Source organism: Globicephala melas, chromosome 1, assembly GCF_963455315.2.
Source record: "Globicephala melas chromosome 1, mGloMel1.2, whole genome shotgun sequence".
NCBI lineage: Eukaryota > Metazoa > Chordata > Mammalia > Artiodactyla > Delphinidae > Globicephala > Globicephala melas.
This window is the reverse complement of record NC_083314.1, coordinates 33,731,440-33,755,758: the sequence shown is the minus strand read 5'-3', so window position 1 is coordinate 33,755,758 and position 24,319 is coordinate 33,731,440. Positions and strand designations below refer to the sequence as shown.

Below are 24,319 nucleotides of genomic sequence, written 5' to 3'. Positions count from 1 at the left end.
GACTCTGGCCAGGACTCCCTGGTAGGACTGGGGTGCTGCGGAGGCAGTAGCACTGGGCCAGCTCAGACCCAGCTTCCGGCCCACCACTGCCTAGCTGTGTGGCCTGGGTCCATCACTGAGCCCACTAGAGTTTATTTCTCAATCCATCCAATGGGAATAGGAATCCCGGTCAAACCTACACAGCAGCTGGGCAGCTGTGGTTGACAGCGTAAGCTTTGGAAACAGGAGGGGTGTGAATTCTAACCACACTACCTGCCGGCACTCTTCAATGGCTCTGCACTTCAGTCTCCTTGTCAACTGAATGGGGATAACATACCACCTTGTGGGGCTCTTGTGAGGATGACCGGAGATTCTCTGCATGCCATTAGCAGAGGGCTCAGCGTACACTGATTATTATCGTTGTTGTTATTTTAATTCAATGTGCATATACTCAAATGTATTTTGAAAAGGATAAAGCAATGTCCAACTAGACGGGACCTACCACCTTCCCATCCTCTGAGCAGAGCACTCTGCAGACATTCACAAAGTTAAATCCGGAAGTCGATGTCTGCTGAAAGCTGAATGAGTCCCTGCGTTTGCCAAAGCTACCTGATCTTCCCAAGACGAGTGCACACTGAGAAGACAATCCCTGCTGCAGTTCTGCTGGTACCACTGGCTGGGGATGCAGAGAGCAGAGGCTGGGGAGTGACCATGGGGTCCCACACCTGTCCCTGTTATCACTCCAAGACCAGGGGCAAATCAATAACGCCTCTGGGCCTCATTTCCTTCACCTGTCAAATGCGGAAGCATTACTCCCATCTTTCCCCTACTCTGAGGAAGGTTAAGATAAGAGAATGATAATGAGATAATGAGCTGTACAAATAAAAGTTTTTTAGAAGTGTAAAGAATCCCTACTTTTCTCATCTTTCACCACCAGAAGGTGCCTTTCCTCTGTAAGATTTCGGGACTGAGCCAGATGACTTGGTTTGCGTGATCTAGGAACTCATCCAGGATCACTCAGACCTACCACAGAAGTCGGCAGAGAGGAACCCAGGGTCTGGCCCCGTGGGCTCCACCCCACAGATAGCAAGTCTGAGGCCGGAACTAGGGAATCAGCAGGTGAACAAAGCAGAGGTCAGCATCCTTATCATCTTTCCAGAGTCTCCACTCAGCAAAAAAGCGCAAAGGAAGCCTATGCCAGCAACTTTAAGTCTCCTTGCCCGGCAATTCCCACAGACCAGCTTTCCTCCCGGTCACTCCCTTGAGTGACGGGGGACCTTTCCCTGGGCCAAGGCTCAGCTGTAAATCCTGAACTTTGCATTTATTTAATGGTGCTGTGAAGTTTAGAGCCTTTGTTTGCTTTGTCCCCACACTGCTACCAGGACAGGGAGAAGGGCAGAGGGCAGGCCGTGTCCGTGTGTCGCTCGTATCCAGAGGCAGGATATTTCCTGGGATAACTAGATGCTCAGTACTAGACAGGGTAGACGTATTGCGCTGTCACAGCAGCCCACAGCTTCCCCACTCACCAGCCATGTGACCTCGGGCAATTCCCTGCACCATCAGAGCCTCATTTCCTCATCTTTAATGTTTGAGGTTAAAGAGATAAGAGGAAAGCACAGTGCCTGGCACACAATAAATGTCTAGGAAGGTGCGTTCTCCTCTACCTGTCTCCCTGCCTCGCCACCTGTTTCTATCAGCTGTTGCTTGTGAGTTAGGCTCTGAGGTCTTGCCATCTATTTTTTGCCCCATCGGGTTGATAACACTGTTTGCATTTCCTCTGACCCCTTAGAGAAAGTAAGGACAGGACACTTAAAAAGTAAATGCAACTGGAGTGAAAATGATGTGAAAAGTTGACCTCTGGCTGGAGTCACCCACTCCGGTATCTGGGTAGGACTGAATCTTCCTGACGTCTGTGCGCACTCAGTAACTGCACTGTGCACCTCTGCTCTCGTAGGGAAGTTTTCCCTCATTTCTGACCGTATCTTTCATGTTGTCGCGTAACCCTGCCTCTTATTTTGCCCTCGGCAGAGAGAGGGACTTGGGTAAACGATGGGAATGAGTTCCCGAGCTCTCGTCTACCTCCTGAGCCCCAGCCATCACTCAGAGCCTATACTCTCAGGAGATAGATACAGGCTGAGGTCTCTAGCCCTTGAACTGGGCTCTGGAGTTGTAAAGGGCAGAAGGCAGAAATTTATGAAAAAACCCCAGGGAGCAGAAATCCCCTAAACATGGGAACATAACCACGGGCCTTCTGTTCTCTCTCACACACAAATGAGGCAGGTTTCCTGCCTCCTGAGATGTCCAAAGAGATGGGCCACTCCCTCACTTCTGCTGCTACTCCCTCACTTCTGCTGCAACAGGGCTGGCCTGCAGGGATGGTGAGCTGCATCCTCTGGCAGGAGACAGAGCAGAGGCAGGAGGGAGAACAGTGCGTTACTCACATTGCAAAGGTTCCCCATTCACCATCCACTGGACGGTGGGCTTGGGGTTCCCGTTGGCTCGACACACCAGTCTCCCGTCCTCGCCAGGAGCCAGGATAAGGTTCTTGGGTTCGTCCAGCCAGTAGGGAGCAGCTGGAAGACAAGGACAGGCATAGGCAGGGGTGTCAGATGACAGGAGCAGCCAAAAGGAACCAGTGGGCCCCCTCTAAGAAGGCAGGAGCCCCCGAGTGCCAGCCCCAGGCCCCCGCCACCTGCCCAGGGCTCATCCCGATAGGGTGACAGTCTAGGCTGCCTTTGGTCAGCTTGGCACTACAGATGCTGACTGATTTATTTCAAGTTCACAGAACAAGAGTTCTAAACTGGGGCTCCCTGAAGAGCTGTTAACAAACATGGGTGCCAGGGCCCATCGTCGACCTACTAATCGGAATCCTCAGGGGACGACCGGGCGGCCAATGCGTTGAGAGCCCCCCAGGCACTCGTGGTGCGCACCCAAGGGCTTGAGCCAGGGAGGGTGGTCAGGTAGCAGGGCTCGGCCCTGTGGATTCCTGCGGTTGTTGCTGCAGGATCAGACCATTTAGGAAAGGCCTGATATTCATTCTTTTAGACACTAAGCTTCGGTTAGAGCAGGCGCTCTTAGCCGGCCACCCCTTCCAATTTTCTGGAAATTTCTGTGAACATGTGGATATGGACTTTTTTGAGAAGAGGGTCCTTTGGATCAGAGTCCCAAAGATCTTGAAACCCCAATAAGGGTTAAGAGCCCCTGGTTCGAGCGTGGTGTTGAAACCAAGGTCACAAGTCAACCTGAGCATGTACTAGAAAGTTCTTGCACTGCGGTTTCAGACCTCATCACCCCAATCCTCATTCAGCCCACCACTCAGACTGAGAAGTGACTAGTGCACCCCCCCCCACAGCCCGTGGCTGGGACCCCCACAGAGGATGTGCTCTGTTGCCTACAACAGCTCAGGTGGCCCATCTACGCTTTGGGGGGAGGGAAGTGATTTTTTGAAAAATAATTTGGGCCATGATGACGCCCCATTTTTAAAAGAGAACCACACACAAGTATACAGACAGCACAGGCCTAAGACAACACGCCGTGAACAGGACTGCGAAACGAAAGACAGAAAGGTTCTGGGTGATCCAGATAGGCCACAGGAGAAAGCGCACCTGCTGAGGGAGCCCCAGGCACAAAGAGGAGTTGGGCAATGGTCAGGGCAGATTCCCTCCCTTAACACCTCCCTCTTTCCCCCGCCCTTTTACACACACACACACACACACACACACACCCCTGGGGGTGACACCATTCCTGCAGGACACTATTGCCACTAATCAGCGTGCTGGACGTTTTCCCCACTCACCCTGCCCCCCAACCACCCTGAGAGGGAAGGGTGGCCACGGAGCGTAGGGCTGGCAAAATCATCGTAATGAGAAATACACACAACGTACCCTTTACTCTCACCGAGATCGTGTGCCGGATGCTGCCCATCTTGTTGGAGGCCAGGCAGAAATACTCCCCGGAGTCTTCCTCGGACACATTGGTGATACGCAGGGCCTTGTTAAAGTTCTCAAACTTGGCTTTGTCAGACGGGAGGTCCCCACCTTTCTTGTACCATGCGATGTCTGGTGTTGGGCTAAGAGGGACCAGGCGAGAAACAGGGACTTATCATGAAGGGACTTATCTGCTATTATTGTATGGAGCCCGGGACACCCAGGTATCCTTCAAGTGTACTCGGGCCCAGGAGGATGCAGGTCCTCTGAGAGCTGATGCCTCCTATGCAGAGGGGATGCTCAGCCGCAGGGCGCCTGAGGGACTTATCTAAGGTCACAAGACGGTCTAACACACATACAGGAAGCCTAGCCACCTCCTTTCCTCATTATCTAAAAAAGAGAGGCGGCCAGTGGGATAGAGATGACTATGATTTGCATCGTCCTCACTAGGAGCTGTTCGCCTCGCTTTTTGCACTGCCACAACGCCCGCCCCCCCCAAAATGTGGCAAGAACAGAGCATGCACAAACCCCCAGCCCAGCCTCCTGGAGGGTGACCAGAAGTCGGGGTGCAAACTGTACGTACACCCCGGAAGCGATGCACTCCAGCAGGAGGTCCATGCCACGCAGCACCATCTGACTGCTTGCAGTGCCCTGGGGATACATGAAGCTGGGTGTTCTTTCTGCAACTCCTCGGGCTGAAACAGGATGGAACAAGCTCTCGTGAGCTTATTGCCCAGAGGGCTGACCCAGCTAGGCCAGAGCTGTCGGGCTAGAGAGAAAGGTTATCATGCCCTCCTGCTTACCCCCTTACCCTCAGAGGCACCAAGCCCCAGACCCTCCCCGCTGAGACCACCCCAAGGGCCGGGGCATCATTAAGAGAGGTGTGTTAGGAAGCGCAGGGCTCCTCGGCCCCACCAGCACATGTGTGTGAGCAGCTCTACGTTCTGACAGGATCTGCCAAGAGGAGCCCAGCTTCCCTCCCAGTTCAGTAAGCCTCTCTGGCCCTGGAACGGGGGAGGAGTTGCCTGAGCAGCGAGTAGTCTACTCCCCGAGCATCTCGTGTTGGGATCCAGAGGCCAGCACGGTGGCCTCCAGGGAGGCCATCTCAGCAGCAGTGGAAGAAAGAGAAGGAACATCTGGGGGCCACAGGATAACCTGCTCTTTGGGACCCTGGAGACAAGGAGCTGGGATGAAGCCACAGAGACTCAGATGAACAGTCAGAGATGCAGGGAGTATTATTAATGGTTTAGCAAAGACATGGAGAGATTTAATGAACAGAGATGACAGGAAATCACTTTGGGGCCAAGACCATTCTGCTTCTTCACTAATGACTCTGGAAGGGGGTTGGGGAGGAGGGTGTTAATTGGATGTGAGAGACTGGGGGAGGGGTGAGAGGCAAGGGGCAGCCAAGATGGAAGAGGCGATCTGCAATTCAACGAGGCTGGAGCAGCCATGGGGTCTGGAATCAATGACATGCACACAGCTTTTGGAAGCCAGATGGCTCACAGAGAGCGACGCTGTCAGGGTGGCTATTTCCCTGTGGAAGGGGTCATGCAAGTCTGGGGTCACCCCAGCGCAGTGGACCCCACCTTACCTCAGCCTCACCTCTCCCTCAGAGCACAGTTCTATGGAAGCGGATAAGATGGGACGGAGAAGAACAAGGATTTTGCAACCAGGAACCACAAAGCAAAGGGAAACTGGAGCAGTCACCCCTGCTCAAAAGGTGTATGACTGCAAACAAGAAGAGTTAAAAATATAAATATAAGCTGGGCCTACCCATGGGTTTCATGGGTCTTCAACTCAGCTGGAGAGGTGAGAGCTGGAGGGGAGGCAGGGCTGCCAGGAGCTGGGAGCCCTCAGACATGCCTGGAGCGAGAGCGAGGCATTCTTCCCGGCAGGAGTCAGGTATTGTTACTGGGTGCCGGCAGAATGAGGACAGAGTGGCAGGGGGATCTCTGTGTCTGTGACGTTGCTGGACTTATTGAGCTAGCTAATGGCTGGCTGGAACAGTGGGGCTCCTGTCCTAGGGGCTCCCAGCTTCTCTCCATCAGCCATCAGGGGAGTGTGTTTCGTAGAGTTGGCACCTCTTTTATCCTTTCGTCAAGGGGAAGAACTGATGAAACGTGGAGGTAGTTAGGCCACTGGCACAGTACGTGGCACATATCGAGTGTTCAGTAAGTGTTTGTGGGATGAATAAATTCAAGAGGAGAAGAGGATAAAAAAGGCAACAATTTACCCCATGTTATCTCTCTCTGTAGATATGCTCATCTGTCCCACCAGCACACACATATACAACAGTGGCCACTGAAGGGGTTAAGCCATTATGTGGTTAATTGGTTACCGTCTATAACTCTTATAGCATCCAGCTCTCAGTACCGAAGAAGCCTGATACCAAAGCAGCAGCTTCCTCCCACCCATCATCCCGGAATCACCCACACGGTCAGACAACACAAGGTCAGGGGCACATGAGGAGAAGATTTGATGGCAGGAGGCTCTGGTGCCGGTTTGGTGAATCTGGGAGAGCTGCGAACCGTGGGGTTACGTGGCAACTCAGTCGGCATACTCCTTCCACATGGGAACAAAACCTGCAGAAACCAATCTGTGACCCTGTGGACATTTAATTCACACCATAGCGTGCAGCCCTGCAAGTACACACGACCAGCAACGCATTAAGTACAGGAAAGGGGGAAATGAACACCGAGGGCTGCTGTGGCTGCCTTGACACACTGCAGCTGTGACTATAAAAAGGTTACAGCAATCCTTCAATTGTAGGATGTGGGCTAGCAGCCACAGAGTTGTTCCAAAGGAGGAGAAGCTACTGGGAAATGAGCCAAAGTTCAAAACTACAGGGAAGAACATCCTAAAGCAGAGGTAATAATCAGGCCGCCACTTGGCCGTTTACTATGGGCCGAGCGCTGGGGCTGGGCTCCATCTCCATCACCATCATCACGTTCGATCCTCTCGGCAAACTTGGGGGGTATTACTCCCATTTTCCACAGAGGAAACTGAGGCTCAGTGGAGTCAACAGACTTGCCGAGGTCACAAGCCAGTTAGATTTTGGACTGTGGACCGTCTGGTGTCAAAGCTTGTGTTCTAGCATCTGTTCTATATCGCCTCTCTCTTTAAAGATGGATACCCTACTTGTTCCTACTTCTGACAGTCAGCTTTGGGAAGAGTTTTTGTACTCAAACCAAAGAATACCAAAATTCAAGGGCCAAAGACGTAAAGGAGAAAGATATTTTTGTCTTAATGAGCTGCTCTGGTGAAACTCTTCCGTGATGCTTTTCTCAAATATTGTTCTTACCATCTCAGCTGAGATTCTATCTCTCCTCAATGGCTATTAAATCAAGTCAGGCCCAAACTGGAAAAACAGAAGCTGGGCTGGACATTAAGAGGCTCCAAAGACATCTCAGCTGGATTGTTAAAGCCACAGAAAGCTTGAAGAGGAGGCAGGGTGACACATGGTATCATTAAGGGATGAGAAAGCTGGACCCAAAGGGGAGATCGTGAAAAAAATGTGGTCTTACATGAAACGGATTTGCAGGAAAATTTACAAAGGATAATCCAGCTGGTGGTTTTGGGAGCCACTGCTCCCAAGGGAGGGTAGCTCATTTCTTTCCCTGGAGACGTAGACCCAGAAGGAGGGTCGGAGACAAAGGCGACTGATTACTCTAGAGACTCTATATGGTGGAAGATGACAGAGTCTTTTAGGGCATCATAGGATCCCGCCACCTTCTCAGAGGTGGGGATCCCAGCCTCTCCAGCTTGATGACGCTTCCCTGACTCTCCCGTATCTTCAGGGCTGGACCTGATATCTGAGCATCTCAGAACCCAGATGCTAAAGCTCACATCTGTGAGGACTGGGGAAGAGCTTCCCATGCAGGCCCATCTGACCTCTAGGCCAAGGGCAGTCCATCCTCTCCTGCCTCTCACAAGATGTGGTACAAGAGCAGGCTCATCAGTTTCCAGGGAAATCTGGTCAGCAGGGGGACGTCAGCAGACGCCTCTGCCTCAACCACCTTGGCTTTAAAGAGCCCATGAAAAATGCCTCAATCGTGTCCTGCAAAAGTACGGGTCAAAATTGCTGAAAACCCGAGTTGCTCCCCCTCTGTCAAGTACTGTGTGTCAGCAGAAGAGAGTTCAATGAATCAGATGTATCTGAAATCCACAAACAGCTTTTAGGGGCGGCTGGATCCTACCTTTAGCAACTTGTGATTCTCAGAACTGAGAACTCATGGGCCTGGATCCCTGGCATCTCACCACCTGTCTGGCTCTAGAAACGGCTGACAAAACAACCCCAGAAGACAAGAAAAACTCTTTGTCTAGTAAATTTGATACCTTCTACTGCCAAGGAAATCTCTTCCATAAATCTAACCCAAATCCCTCATGCTGTAGTTGGAGGTTTTTCTCATCCAGTTCTCAGCATAGCTGAGAATCTGAAAAGCTTTCTGGAAAGCTAGTCTGCCCTAAAATTTCTCCCTCCGTAGTACTTTCTTCCCATAATTGTGCCTGCCTCTCTCCCCTAAGCTTCTCTTCAAGTTCTCCACGTCCCTCTTAATTTTAGAGGCAAAGAACAACTGTACTTGATATAGTCAACACCAAGCCTTTAACACCGATAATGGTAACATTTATTAATCATTGCTGTGTCTGACACCACACTAGGAACATAAGCACATTATCCTGTTTAAGCTTCACAACAAGCCTTCGGGGCAGGTAATACACCCATTTTGCAGATGAGGAGATTAAAGGTCTGACACACTAAATGACTTGCCCAAGGTCACTCAATGGTATGTCCTGGAGGCTGAGTTTAATTCAAGGCAGTCTGCCTCACAGCACACATCCTTATCTTCCTTTCTCCTTTCCTGGATGAATCCTAAGTGGCAAGTTACAATTTTCAGACCAGCTTCCCCCTGCTACTTAGCAGGTCAGGGGGCATCTGGCATATGTTCAGAGGATACCAAACCACTATAGAGATCACTAGGACAAAGTATAGCCATGGGCTGGCCCTACTGTTACAAAAGAGGCATACTTCAAAGCCAAGTTCAGAGGTGTACTGGGTACTGTTCATCATACTGTGTCTCTCTGTCCAGCTCCCTGAACTCAGGAAGGACCTTATCTTCTTTCCTTTCTTTTCACTTTCTGTTTCTTTCTAGAAGCATTCAAGTTAGCTGTCCTTTGTTCAACATGTACCTCACTTTGACTTTATACCCTTTCCAGCTGGGGTCATACTTGGTCAGCCCCACTCTGCCTTGGATTGAGGAGATGAGGTCCATCTTCTTCTGAGCTCTTATGAGTTTTGCTTGGTTTCATAGCCCTGGATGGTTCTTATAACTCCTACTTATTCACTTACAATCATATCTACCACTGGTCACAAACTGGTTTAAATGGCTGGAATCGCTTAAACTTATATAACTGATAAAACAACTCTATATGCATGTCCCCCTCAGTGGCTTGTCTTATATAAAGCAAGGAGCTTGGACCAGATAGCCTCTAAGAGACCTTCTGGCTTTGATAGACTCCAGCTTTAAGAATACTTCCATAACAGATTACCCGGAGTCCAATTGAGAAAAAGGCACATTCCACACCAATGCTCTGGGGCTCTTGACACAATGGTGTTGGCCCCATTATTTTGAAAACAAACAATGCCCCGAATCCAACAAAGGTCCCCTGCTTCCTCGGGCAGTAAATCTCTTTGGCAGGATCTCAATGTGGCTCTGGTTGCCCGGTGCCAAGTTAAAGCCTTTGCCACTCTCGCTGGCTCTCACTCCCTCTTCCCACCCCCGAGTCCAGACCCCGATCATTGTTTATATTAGCACATCACAATACAGACACTTCCTATCTATTTGAGCCCACAATGACCCCCCTGGGGACCTGCAGCCTCAGCTTCCGAGGCATAACTGATGATGGGAGCCAGCTGCCTCTCCAGAGCCAGCAAATGAGGATTCCTCTGGCTGCTCAAGGAAAACAAGACATTCTTGAGCCATGGTTGGGGGTAGCTCAGGTGTGGAAACAGCCAATTACTCTACTAATCAGCTTGAGCAACCAGTTGTGTGATGAGTTAGAAATAGGCCTCATGGAAATTATTCCATGACTTGCAAATGTGTGGGTGGATGGGCACTGGATTTGCATGCACTCCCACAGCAGGGAAGAGACCCAGGTGATAGATTGCAGTGGATGGTCCAACTTCTTTTATACTTACCTTGAAAGAGAACTCAGAGCTAGACTCTTCCTCCTATTTCCCAGATGGATTTTAAAGGGATATGGGACCTGTGAAATGGTACCCCAGTAACTAAGGCTAGAGGCCAGTGCAGGCAATTCACATCCAGACACTTAAGAGCTAGCTAAGCACACACTACAAAGCTTTCTGTGTTCTTTAAACCACCGATAGAGACGAGACCTCCCCTTTCCTCCTGCCTGTGGGAACTCCCTATCCTCAGGTATTCTCCATCCATCCACCACTGATTCCTAAGTTTCTACTGAACCCTCCAAGAAGCTCTTTTGAAGTCCTACCCTGGCTTGACCAACTTGTCCAGAACTCAGACTGGAGGCTGGCACATTCGAAGGGTTCGCACCTCCCCTCCCACGCTGGCCACCTTCCTCCCCGTGAGCAGCGCTCTAGAGGTGGCGCCTTGGTATCTTGACCTGGCCAACTGTCAGACTCGGTACCTAGTGCGAGTTAATGGCATGGTATCAGTCAAGTTAGGCAAACTGGGGTTAGGACCGGCAAGGTTACTCCCAAGGTTACCACGGCGACTCACCACTGTACATGTCAGGGTGGTTTCTTAAGGACGAGTCATTATAGGGGTGGTCTGCAATAAACAAAAGAGGGTGAGCAAACAGGGACCACGGAGAGGTCATGGAGGCATAAACGGGAGAGAACAACAGAAATGCAAAGCCACAAAACAACCAGGGAGCACCAGTGGTCTTTTGCAAAGGAAACACACAGCATATTTGGAAAGGAAATGGGCTTGGTGAAGAACAAGCAACACAAAACAGCCCCCGAAAGGGAAGAAAAGGTTAAATCCTGCAAAAGAAGGCAATAATGTTTCTTTTTTAATAAAGAAATTAGGCTTGACCTTTAATTGCTTGGTCCTACTATGTTTTCAAACAAATGAGATAAGAATTAGTGGTATCCCGCAGCAACTGGAACAACTCTTTCCCACCAAAATCCTCAGTTCCCAGGACTCTGGATCAGGCCAGCTCCTGGGGTCGCTGAAGAGAAAGGAGTGTTAGTGAGCCCTGGGGCAAGAGCAAAACCCTACCTGAGCAGAAGCTAACTTGCAAGGGGTGGGAGGTAAATGAGGGGACAAGACAGAGAGAAACAGATCATCAACAGAGTGGGACAGAGAGACCCTTGGCATTGTCCAGCAATCATGCGCTGACCAGCAACAAACACCCCCCAACCTGTCCAGGGGGGCACCGCCCTGGTCTCCGAGATGTGTCTGTTGGCAGAAAGGCCTCCTTCTGAGGAGGTGAGGAGTGGTCCAGGGAGGTGGGGACGGCCAGGCTGAGGTTCAGATTTTAGGATTAGAAAGGCCACCTGGGACAGGGGAGAGAGTGTGAGCTGTGAGTTCTACACTTAGAACAGGGAAAGGCCTGCAGACGAAGACAGAGGTTCAGAGCTCTCTAGACTAGCTTGGGATGAAGCCATTCCTTAAGGAACAACATCAGTGGGCTCCAACGTTACGTAATTAAAACCTTTGGGCATTTCATCCTCAGTGAAAAAGGCATTCTGGAATAGGGCACCATCATGCCAACATCCTTAAGTAGATTTTCATTCTCCTATCACTGTCCCCTTCCAGCTACTGGGTTCAAGTTTTGACAGTACCAACAGAGGGTGGGGAGTGGAACAGCCGACTGGAAGCCAAGCAGACGGCCCTGAGAAGCCTGGACTGAGCCCAGCTGCCTGAGGGGGGAGAGGTGCTGCCAGAACATTTGCATATTTGAAGACAGATCAAATCCTGTTACCACTCATGCCAGGGAGGCAAGGCGAGCTCTTTTCTGGGACCCGCATTGCGCTGCATCGCAAATTTGCTTAACACCTGCTAGAAGGAGTTTCATTATTCAGAACCATCCTTTAAAATGGAGCAAGCTGTAAAAGACCTAGCCTGCGTTTGGGAAGCTGGCGTGGGTTTATCTGGAGCTAAAGGTGGGAACTGATCTGCAGTGGAAAGAAGGGACAGGGTGGCAAAGGGGCGGGAGGGGCAGCAACTGGCCTTGGGTGGTGACGTCCCCCTCCTGGGGAGGACAGGGCACACACAGGTGAAAGGGCCCTTGCTTCATGCTCCCAGTGCCACCAGGTGAAACAGAAGTGGCCAAGCTCAGAATTGACCTCTTGGTTTGTGGATTCTGGAGCACATCTGAGAGATTTAGGGAGACTTTCTGACTCCTTTAAGAAGGTCCCTGAGACGACAGACATTAGAAGGAAGCAGGGTTAGCGCTCCACCGTCCGCCTCAGGGCCATCCCTCCTCCCTCACCACGGCTGCCTTTTGTCCCCAGGAGGCGCCCGGTGCCTGGGTGGTGTGGACAAAGTGGGACAGGCATCTCTTTGTTACTCCAACTTCACTGTTTGTCTTTGACTGCATCCCAAAACAAAATTTTAAAATGACTTTATATTGCCCAGTATTTGGTATTAGATCCCTTTCTCTTCTTCCTTTAATGCAGGTAATAAAAACTGGGCTGTGATGAGATGTATTTCTTCCCCAATGGGCAGACTGTGAAAGAAAACCCTGGTGAGAACAGTCTTTGAAGCTGTCCCAACTTGTCTGTTTTGTCTCCCACCCCCAGACCTGGTTCTGAAGGTACAAGAAAAAGCTTGTGTCCTCTCCAGGCAGGAAAGCAGAGAGAGCACAACTGAGTTATTTTAAGCAACTGTGCCCAATTCTGGGCTGGCTCGGATGCCCAGAACTTGCTCCCGGCCAAAGCTGCCCTTGGGAGAACTCCAGGAAGCCAACAGGGTTCTGTTCCCATCACCCAGGGGGTTTCTCAGCATTTGGGGGAAAGCGATTTCAGTGGAGTAGGGGACCCAGAAATGAAGCAGAAACAAACATCCCTTACCTCCTCTGGTAGGGAAAAGGATGTTTCTGGGAAGTTCAACTTGTAAATGTTGTTGAAATCTCCAGCTGCTTAATTCCACAGAGGAAGGCTCTTCCCCACCTCTACCTCCCTGCTTCTACCCCGTGTAACAGTGAGGGCCTCTGCTCAGGACTGCAGATGGTCCCCTGACTCAGTCCGCAAACAGCAGGCAGACTTCAAGGTGATGGCACTGAAGGCTATCCAGGGAGCATCTTGCTCTTCGTACTCCTGTCTCTCCCACTGCCCAAGGCTGCCTGCTCTGTCCTGGCTCCGGAGGCCCCTCTGAGGTCCTGGGCAGACCACACTGTCCTCCCCAGCTCAGCCAGCTGGCAGGCGATCGCCCCTGCACTGAGGCGACATCTCAGACAACCCAACTTTCTTTGCAGGGGTCCTCTCTGGGCCTGGGTCCGGAATAAGAAAACCAGGGAACAGGTAGCAAGTGGATCGGAGCTGGGCGACCCTGCCAGGAACAAGGGGGGCTTGTCCCTGGGTTGCTGGCCATCGTGTTGGCTACCAGAGCACGGGCAACTCAGAGCAGTGTGTGGGGAGCTGTACAGGCAGGAGAGGGAGAATTAGAGGAGGGTGAAACGGGGTTCAAAGAGAGAAAGATGAGAGGGGAAAAGAAGAGAGAAAGAAAGAGGGAGGCGAAACAGTGAAGAAGGAAGTGAAAAAGAAAAGGGAAGAACATGAAGAGAAAGGAAGAAAGAAAAGGACCACAACAGGAGAAGGGGAATGGAAGGGACGCTGCTTCTTGTGGGTCCCCCTCCGTGCTGCGGTGGAGACGGAGCGTGGGGCAGGGCTGACTCTCAGCACCAGGGGTTCCCATCACTAGCAGGAACTGGTGGGGAGAGAAGAGCCCACCTGTCCTGACCGAGGGGTGAGCTCACCCGCGCCTCTCCCCCACCGCCTGTGCCCACCCAGGAGGCGTCATCAACCACCCACCCACTTCCGGGGGGCGCTCCGGGAAGCCAGGGCTCAGCCTCTTTCCTTCGACCTGCGGAAACTGCCCGTGCCCACGTGGGGCCCTCTGCCTGGCCTCCCCCATGACCGTCTCTGCCCCTGGCATTGAAAACAACACTCAGAGCTGGGTCAGACAGACGAAGGTCTATGGGGGGCTTTTCTACAGAAGGCAAGTTACAAATCCATGGTATAAACCAACACAGCCACTTTCAATGTCCTGAGCAGGCTGAGGACTTTGCAGCCAAAGCTTCAGGCCGGCTGGCACCTGGCAAAAAAAGTGTCTCTCTGACCTGTCTTCTTTCTCTCCTGGTGGAGGGTCACAATGCTAAAATGGGTCAGGAAATGCTGATTCACTCTGATACCAGCCAAACAGAATCAGGGAATAAAACTGAAAACAAATAAAACTAAAAGATAAACCTGCAACTTTTAAACACAGAGACTCCACATGGTCCAGCATATACTTATTACAGAATCAAACACAATTCATTTCGCTGTACTCACTAATGTGGATATTCCATACTGTTGCTTTATTCTAGAAATAAAGATAACCAAACAAAGACTAGAAATAATCAAGCTGGCTGCATGAGAGCGATGGTGGATGACCACCTACAGTAGTGCTTCTCAAATTGTGGTGTGTCCCTAAACACCTGGAGAACCAATGAAGACCAAAGAGGCCCCAGACTGCCGGGCAGGAGAGGGCTAGGCTTAGGTACGGGTGCCAAGTTTGCCAGGTGATTCTTTTTTTTTTTTTTTAATTATTTATTTATTTATGGCTGTGTTGGGTCTTCGTTTCTGTGCGAGGGCTTTCTCTAGTTGCGGCAAGCGGGGGCCACTCTTAATCGCGGTGCGCGGGTCTCTCACTATTGCGGCCTCCGTTGCTGCGGAACACAGGCTCCAGAAGCGCAGGCTCAGTAATTGTGGCTCATGGGCCCAGTTGCTCTGTGGCATGTGGGATCTTCCCAGACCAGGGCTCGAACCCGTGTCCCCTGAGTTGGCAGGCAGATTCTCAACCACTGCGCCACCAGGGAAGCCCGCCAGGTGATTCTGATTCCACCAAAATTTGAGAAGCGCTGGTGTGGAGTAGGACCAAGTTTAACTCAAGGCTCCAGAATCAAGAGATGTGGCTGAACAGCAGCTAAAGTCACTCAGGCACAATGAGCTGCAAGGATTTCTAGGTCAAGACTGGGGACAAGGCTCTTCCCAGACCCAGGTGCCAGTGGCCGCTTGGGCTCAGCGGGCTGCTGCCCCCAGCCCCCAGCTCCCAGCCCCAGGCAGGGGCCTGCACTTACTGGTAAGGACTTTGAGGTTGAATGGGTTCTTCTGCTGGATGGTGTGGGTGAAGTGGAAGCGGGCATTGCAGCTGTAGTCCGTCTGCATGTCCTGCAGCATCACATTAGAGAAATACAGGTCTCCGTTATGGCCCTGGGAGACACGCTTGTCTTGGGTGATGGGCTCCATGGCTATAAGGAAGCAGAGGTACAGTGGGAGGTTAGCAGTAACGATAACAGTAATAAAAATCATCATAGTTCTGGTAATTGAGCACCTACAGAGGACCAGGTGGGGGCTGGGAGCTTGACATTATTTGATTTAATCCTTTCAACTCTGAGGCAGGGCTTATTCCCATTTTAAGGATAAGAAAGCAGAGGATTTAACATGATCTGGGTCGCAAAAACAGTGAGAGGGGAGTAGGATTTCGATTCAGACCTGCCTGCCCACCATGCTCAGGCTCCGTGACCATGCTTTTCTATCTCCTGTTCATGCCACAAAAGATCTGACTGGCTCCGAGGCCAGAGGGAGGAAACACAATCCTTCAGATGCTCCCCAAACTGGGAGTCAAGTTCACCTGTTTTATTTTTTAAACGTCTACTCATCCCCAAGAAAGAAAAAGCACCACCAATTATAATTGTAAGAGGTATACCAATCAACGATGCATACCAACAATTTTAGGACACCTTCCAATTTTAGAGATGTTAAAATATGAAAATGTGTGCTTTTTAGAATTAATGACATCATAGGAGTGGCTGAGAATGCTGACAACATAATCTACGTTTCTTTCAAGCACTGCATCTGTAAACTCAAATGATCAGGTTTCTAGGCTGTTAGGTTTAAAAAAATATACTTAATAAGGCTGACTGCTCACAGGTATCTCATTCTCATCCCTGACGATTGTTTCTCAAGTCACCATTTCTTCTTTTTTTCCTCTTGAAAAGTGGTTCTATTTTATTTATTTATTTATTTTACAATGTTGTGCTACTTTCAGGTATACAGCAAAGTGATTCAGTTTATATATATATATATATATAAAATACTTTGTCAGATTCTTTTTCCATTATAGGTTATTATAAGGTATTGAATATAGTTCCCTGTGCTATACAGTAGGACCTTGTTGTTTATCAAATCACCATTTCTTAAAGCATTTCTTAAAGGTTAATGATGCCAACTTTCCAATGATGGGCTGGTGAGCTTTTCAATTCATTTATCAAAGATTTACTGTAGGTGTCAGGCACTGTGCTAGGCACTGCTGAAAGACAGATAAGAAAGACAGTTCCGGGCTTCCCTGGTGGCGCAGTGGTTGAGAGTCCGCCTGCCGATGCAGGGGACATGGGTTCGTGCCCCGATCCGGGAAGATCCCACGTGCCGCGGAGCGGCTGGGCCCGTGAGCCATGGTCGCTGAGCCTGCGCGTCCGGAGCCTGTGCTCCGCAACGGGAGAGGCCACAACAGTGAGAGGCCCGTACCACAAAGAAAAAAAAAAAAAAAAAGAAAGACAGTTCCTACCCTCAAAGCACCTTCGGTCTAGTAGAAGAGACAGCAGATAAATGCAATGCAGTGTGGTGCGTGGGAAGCCCCAGATGAGAACGGGATGAGCTGAGAGAAGGAGCACCCAGTCCATTCTGGGGCTTGAGCTGACACTTGAAGGCTGCATGACATTTACCAGGCAGAAGGGAAAGGACCTAAGTGGTTTCTAAGCAGCAGGAACAGTGTGTGCTAATGCTAAGAATCCACAGCCTGAGCAGGGGAGTGGGGGTGGGGAGAGGCAGGGGGTAGGGGGAGGGCTGGAGAGTCAGAGGGGACCACGTCAGGAGCTGTGTGCCAGGGAAAGGGATCTGGGCTTTATGGGCAGTGATGAGGAGGCAGTGAAGGACTCTGAGCATGAATGAATCAGTTTTACATTTTTAGAAAGACAGGGGAGGCCAGGTACAGATGATTACTCTAACCCAGGGAAAAGCTGACGGTGGCCTGTGCTGGGTAGATGCTAGAGAGGATGGAAAGAGGAGGGCCATGAGATTTGCTCAGGAGATAGCATGGACACAACTTGGTGTGATGGGGGGGGATGAGAGGAGAGTCTGAACTGTTAGCTAACAAACCAACCCTCCAGCCTGTCGCCCACATATACTCACAGTGATGAGGCAAGGCAGGGACAATGATTGAGCACAAAGCCATCCTCACCTCACAAAACAATTGAAAGCAGCCTCTTTCGGAAGCAGGCTAATAAGAATTCAGAGATGGGGACTTCCCTGGTGGTCCAGTGGCTAGGACTCCACACTCCCAGTGCAGGGGACCCAGGTTCGATCCCTGGTCAGGAAACTAGAGCCCACATGCCGCAACTAAGAGTTCGCATGCTGCAAGAAAGATCCCGCACGTGGCAAAGAAGATCCCACGTGCCGCAACTAAGACCCGGCGCAGCCAAATAAATCAAATAAATATTAAAAAAAAAATTCAGGGATGGAGAGAATGATGGGTGACAGGGAGGAGTATCTATAGATTGATGAAAGGATGGATAGATAGGGAAGGAGGAGGGGAAGGAGGGGATGGGAGGTATTCAGGAAGGGAGGGAGAGAGGAAGGAAGCCAGGATGATGCTCAGATAGATAGCAGTCTTCTATCCATCTTCATAATGCCCTCTCCCTTTATTTGACTGAAAACACAGGAATAAACATCGGTCCAGAGCAGTTAAGTGAGCCTCTGCCCAAAACTGAGCCAGGACAAGCTCTGAATGATGTACTCTGTCCCCGACTCCAAACATCCTGTCTCCCCATCACTCCTTTATCAGAAGTTTCATTCCTGAATCCCGCTTCCGTCCTACAAGAAGAGTGAATCAGAGTAAATCCAGCTGCACCAAAGACTGAAAGAGGAGGCTTGGTTTCAACCTGCCTTCAATTGGCCGACTGAAAACCAGTTTCTCCTCCGTCCCATTCCTTTTGCTCTTCCTCTTTTTAATCCTCACAAATATTACTGAGCACTTATTGTGTGTCTGGCCCTGTTCTAAGCACTTTGGATGTATTAACTCATTTATCCTTACAATAATTCTATTAGATAAGTACGATTACCAGCCCTATTTTTTCCAGAGGAGGAAACTGAGGCCCAGAGATGTTAAGCAGCTTGTTCAAGATCACACAGCTAATAGCAGCCAGGCTAAAGAGTGAGCCCTAGCAACCTCTCTCTGCAAAGCCGGTGTCCTCTGCCACATGGCCACCTTATATCTGCTTCTCACAAGTCAAGGTCGTCTAGCCTTGGGAAGACCCCTCCCCATTTAACACTCCCTAAGATTAAAAGAGAAATAAAACACCAGGCCCCCAAGACTTACAGCTGCTCATCCAGAAGATGACGGGGGACGGAAGTCCAGGTGGGGGGTTGCACTGGAGCGTCAAGGGAGCACCTTCTTGAACGACGACAGGGTCTAGGTTTTCCTTGGGCCACAGAGGAGATTCTAGGGAGAAACAGACAAAGGAGGATCCGATGAGAGTAGTGGCTGGGCTGGGGCAAGGAGCAGGGTTAGAGGCTGGCACGCAAGGAGGGCAAAGAGAGGAGGAAATGGGAGAACAAGGGAGGCATGAGACAGGAACGGGGCCTGTGAGTCCAAGCGAGGCGCAGCCCTGGAGAGGCGGGAGAGGCCTATTTCATGTGACTGGATGCACATCCTTAAAGCCTCTTCTCCTTCCCCGCCCTGCGCCCGGAGTGGCCAGTGAAGTTGTTCACGACCGTTTTGGAAACTTCTTTTCCAAGGAATCTTTTTGAGTTGGGGGAGGTGAACCCCTGCTCAGAGGCAGAAAAACAAGCAGGACACGTGGGGCACCAAGGTACCTGCAGGACAAGGGTGGGGCAACCCTTCTGGAATGACCCTCCATGCCCTGCCCTCCACTGACCCAGGGCATCCTGGGCCTGCCCCATGCACTCACTGGACACCTGCAGGCGGATCCTATTGGACAGGGCCGTGCCAAACTTGTTGCGGGCAAAGCACTGGTATTCCCCCTCATACTCCTCTGGCCGCCCACCACTGCGGAAGTCGATCACCAGGGTACCAGACCTCCTCCTCATCGACACCCGGGGGTCCTTGGCGATGTTGAAGAACCTACTGTTGCGAGTCCAGTGGAAGCTGTGGACAGTGAAGGGGGTGGGTTGGAGGGGGGTGGGCAGGGACAGCGAAGAGCAGCAGGGTGGGCTCCAGGCTCTGAGCTCCAGGTCAGAATCTCAGGGCCCTAGACGCTGACTCAGGCCCATAACTGCTCCTCCAGACCAATGGGTCCCAGCCCTGGCTGAGCAGCAGGACCTGCTGGAATGCCTGATAAAATGCCAGGACCCGGGTCCCACCCAGGTGAACCCCTGGGGCAGGTCCCTGACATTAGTAGTTTTACCCAACCCAGGCTGGGAGTCATGGCTCTAAGTGACAGATACCAAGTAGCCCCTGGGGGCTGTGCTCTTTAGAGGAGTAGGCAGCAATTTTGAGTTTTTAAATCCAGAGTCAGCTGCGACTTCCACCCCCAAGCATTCCCAGCCTCCGACTAGGAATGCAAACCCAAATTCCTATTCCCTGTGACCGGAACACATCAGCGAGAGCCAGCCCTGTTCCTCCTGTGTCTTCTACTTGATAATCGAAATGGCCCGGGTTACCTATGCCGCTGCATAGGTAAGAGATCTTGGATGCAGATTATAAAGATTAAAGATCCACTGATTATGAAGAGATCAGTGGATGCAGATTATAAAACGGTGGCTGTACATTTCGGGAGGAGCAATTTTGAAAGAAAGAGCAGCCTTAATAAGACTGAGCCCCGGGGTGGAGAGACTAGAACATCCCTGCTTCTCCTGGGGGGACATGTGTCTGCAGCTGCCCAGGACTTAAGTAAAAGAAGCAGGAGCCATAGCGGCTGCTCGGTGTCTCAGAGTCATTGTTCCTGCGAAGGACCGTGGAAGAAAGACCAAACCTCAGAAGCAAGGTCACCAGTGCCCTGCCTGACTTTTCAGGGTGACTCCTGCTTCTCCCGTCATGGGCAAGAGAGGCCCTGCTTGCTCCCGGGCTCACAGCTCTGGGCCAGACCATCTCAGGCACACCCGGGGAGGGAGGCAGAAGCAAGATGCCACACACCTGAGGCAGGCTCCACCCGCCTCATTTCTCCTGCTGACAGACACACTCTACATGGGGGCCTGTCACATCTGGGTCTGAATCCAGCATGAGGCTCCTGAAAGCTCCGGCCTGTGGATGCTGTTTTGAAGGTGGTGGACGCGTCCTGCATCCTTATCACCAACGCTTATCACTTGGTAGAAACGAACCTGGCCTGGGCAGTCAGAGGCCTGGGATCGGGTACTTCACATCTCTGTGCCTCCACTTTACGGCCTCTTCACCAGGACACGAGTCCTTCCCCAAACGGCAGTGAGGTGTTTGAACAGACAGTGTGAGGAACATCTAACACAGAGCCTGGCACAGCAGGCTTGCAACTCATGTCTGCTGACACCTCATGTGATCCTGATGTGCACATAAATAAGTAGAGACGAGCTCAGAATGAAAGACTCAAGTTAGCCTGAAGAGGAACTTCCTATAACCTAAGCATGGGGTGGCTGCTGGGAACATAGGCAGTGGGAAGAATGTTTGACTCAAAGTCGGAAAACTTAATACCTAGTCCTGGCTTTCTGGCGTGAACTTAAGCCAGTTGAGTTTTCTGGCCCCCAGTGTCCTCATCAGCTAAATTTCCTGGCTATCCAAATTGTACCTTCTACCTGTGGGTGCCTAATGGACACTTTTTGAATGGATACAGTTAATTTCTCAGCTGCTTCAACTATCATCAGACCCAGGCGGAAGGGGACGGTTTAAATGCCCTCTTCGCAGGCCCCTTTCCCTCCACCCAGCTTGGATTTACCTGCCAGTACACTCACCTGGGGGCAGGGTTCCCTTTTGCTTCGCACTCAATCAAGATGTTATCGCGGGGATCCACGATGTGCTCCTTCACTGACTGCTTGGTGATGGTTGGGGGCTGGGACACTGCAACGGCACACACAGTGGGCAGTCAGGGCTGCAGGGACCTGCCCTTGGGGAGCGGCTGAAATTAAGAGCTTCAGGAGCCACACAGACAAGCAGGCAAGCGGGGGGTGAACAGCGCCCCATTCTAGAGACCCAGCTCCTTAAACGGGGCTGCAGGAAAGGGAGTGTGTGTCAAGGACTAAGCATAAGAAGAATCCCTTTAAGATCTCATAATATCTTTGTGAGAAACTGAAGGCCAGGCTTTTGTTTTACTCATTCTTGTACTCCAGTGCTTAGTACGATGCCTAGCGTACAACAGTTCTTGACAAATGTTTGTTGAATGAATACAGGAGCCAAAAGCTGCTCGATTTCCAGAACCTAGCGGCCATTTCCAGAACCTTCTGAGCCCTGGAGGATCAACAGTTGGCCAAACTGTGGTGAGGCTGGAGCTGAAAGATGCTTCAGTCCCTAGAAGCCCTCCCAGGGACTTACTTGTCTGCAGCTAAAGAGCCAGCTCCTCTCATTGGAGTCCCGGACTCCAAAGTTCTCCAGGGATCTCCGCCCTGGCCTTTTCCCGCCCCTCCTTGCTGCCCTCCTAACTCCCGGAGGCACAAGTGCAGACAGGCACCCAGGGGACTTACGCTCATTCTGAATGCTTGCTGTTAGTTCCCGATGGGTTAGCATTGTGAGGGGGGGAGAAAAGAAGACAATGGTTATCGGTTATCTGTGGTCGGACACGACTGATCGCCCAGGTGGCCTCACACCCCAGCATACAGGGAGAGGGCGAGGCAGGCCTGGGGAGGGCAGCGTGCGGGCTGTCTCCTCCCAGCTGCGGAACTCCGTGAATAGCCAAACGGGGGTGGGGACAGACCCGCAAGTGCTTCACGGAGAAGGTGATGCCTCCCCCAGGAGACCAGACTGTGCAGTTGAGCAGAATGACCACCTTCTGACCAAATGATGACGTCTCCAGGGATGTCTCCCATCAGGAGTGGCAATGTTGCTCAGAAGAGGCTGGGGTCCGAAGATGCAGCCTGTCATCTCCAGATGCCCCCGAGAAAAGCGGGTTCCTTAGCCAAGGGTGCAAGGGTGAGGCTGGGGGCACCAGGGAAGGAGTGGATCTGAACCACCGCTACAGGGGGAAGCCCGAGGGCCCAGCCAGGTCCACAGGCCTCACTCCTCCCTCTACACCTTCTTCTCTTTCACACCTGAAAGCACCTTCTCTCCTCATGGTCTCCTCCTTTGCCATCCTTTGGAAAACTCGAGGGACGGATGAATTATCGTCGTCTGCTCATGGCAGAAGTATATTGTTCTAGGGAAACTCTGCTTCTGAAAAACTCTGGGGATGAAGCAGAGCCCACCACTCCTTTCTGTGCTTTTTACAAAGAGGGTAAAGAGGCAGGTGGCACAAATTTTCCCCGGCGCTCACCTGAGATGTGCATGTGCTCATGTACAGGTGTGCGCATGTTTGGGGTTTGGGCTTCTCACACTTTGAGAAGCATGAGAATCACCTTGCAGGGGGGTCTGGTTAAAATGCAGGTTCTGACTCAGTAGGTCTGGGCGGGGTCTGAGCTTCTGCCTTTTTGACAAGCAGCCTGGTGATGGCGGTGCTGGTGGTCTGTGGACCACACTTTGAATAGCAAGGTTTCAGAGGTTTTAGAGGGTATACTCTCGGGGGGGAGAAGGGCTTGGTTAAAATTTGTCTGCAGAAAAGAGAACATGTGTTGCTATAACTTTTTCCCTTACCATTATACAATATATATATTACATGATTATATTTCTGTATGCCATTCTTATTTCATGCTGGTGGGGATGTCAGACACTGCCGGTGTTGTGAGCTGACCTTTTCCGAGTGATCGCTTCCTGGGGGAAGGCTGAGCACGGTGACCTCAAAGCTTTCTGACTTGACCGCAGTGAGCTATGCAAGGGGAGTTTAGGGGCTCAGAGAGGGGGCGGCCTGGAGAAGGCAGAGTTAAGACGGGACTAAGAGATGCAACAGGAGCCACATGAGAGAGAAGGGAGACAGAGAGGGGAGACGGAGGGTAGCAGGGATGAGGGCCCTGCTACACGTGCTATCAGGAAGTGAAAGTGTTGAGAGTAAGGCTTATGGAGAGGTTCAAAACAATTCTTTCACTGGGCCAGGGTTGTGTGGCCTGTTCGGGCACTGAAGAGAAATTTTATCTGCTTTACCATGTGCCTGGGGCAGCCCTGGCAGGAAACAAAAAGGAAAAGAAAAGTCCAGGGGAACAGCAGAAATCTGTGGTTTCTGAACACAGGCTCTGTGGAGCGCCCCACTGCAGCATCTTCACCCTCTATGATTTCCCTGCCACGGCCCAAGAAAGGTAATTCTGGAAAATCAGTGGGGCTGGGCAGGGAGGGGGAGCCGGGGGTAAGGGACCATTGTCCGGAGCAGCAGGGCTGACACCTGACCTACTCCTTTGACAACCAGCCCAGACCCCTGGGTTCTTCAACTCCAGACCCAGTTGACGTCTCTTGGGTCCTCCTATCCATTTGAGGACTCTGGCCTCACCCTGGACGGAAAGCCTGACAAAGGATCTGCTTTGCCCACATGGGCTTCCAGCTTCTTTTATATAAAGGCCAGTTCAATGGAAACAGCCCTAGACGTTGCCCAGGGAATCTCAGGTTCTTGGAAGGGAAGTCACTCAGTTAAGGTCACATAGGAAGTTTGCTGCAGAATAGGAATGAGAATCAGCTCTCCCACTGCTGGTCGAGAGCTCTTTTTGCAAATCCATCCTTGGCCGGAGAGATGAGCTCGTCTGGTAGGGTCTTGGCACTCTGTTCTCGACACTTTGGACAGAGCTTGGGGGAGGGGAGACGCTCAGGATGCTGTCCCCAGCCCCACACTGAAGTCAGGCCGGGGGCCTCCTGAGAAACTACTTGCCTAAAGAGGTAATGACATCTGCAGCCACCATGGTGCTACCAAGGGGTTTATTACAGGGACACAATCAACCCAGAGGACATGCCGCCACAGGGAGAAGACAGCGAGGACAGCCTTCCTAGGGACAAAGGCGACCCATCTAGTCCCGGGAACGCCCCTGCCCCCCGTGTCACACCACTTGCCCTCTCTCCTTCTATGGAAGTTGCTGGATGACGATGTCAAGTGGAGAATGAATTTGCTCTTTTGACTTC

At 51.3% G+C, this 24,319-nt stretch overlaps 1 protein-coding gene across 19 annotated transcripts in view; it reads right to left on the bottom strand.

The window, feature by feature from the left end:
- The window catches only part of NFASC (neurofascin), a 189,229-nt gene that overhangs the window by 47,177 nt on the left and 117,733 nt on the right, over positions 1–24,319 (bottom strand). For 9 of the 19 annotated variants that reach the window (XM_060293328.2, XM_060293421.2, XM_030872762.3 and 6 more), the window contains exons 2-8: positions 21,088–21,193; positions 19,119–19,315; positions 18,527–18,649; positions 15,231–15,401; positions 4,489–4,600; positions 3,864–4,048; positions 2,421–2,552 (exon numbers count right to left, since the gene is read on the bottom strand). In XM_060293328.2, coding sequence (XP_060149311.1) covers positions 2,421–2,552; positions 3,864–4,048; positions 4,489–4,600; positions 15,231–15,401; positions 18,527–18,649; positions 19,119–19,315; positions 21,088–21,193 — 1,026 coding nt within the window. Of the gene's footprint in view, positions 1–2,420; positions 2,553–3,863; positions 4,049–4,488; positions 4,601–10,663; positions 10,715–15,230; positions 15,402–18,526; positions 18,650–19,118; positions 19,316–21,087; positions 21,194–21,813; positions 21,832–24,319 lie in introns of all 19 variants that reach the window. The other 10 variants (XM_060293385.1, XM_060293465.1, XM_060293469.1 and 7 more) reach the window with 3 other exon arrangements.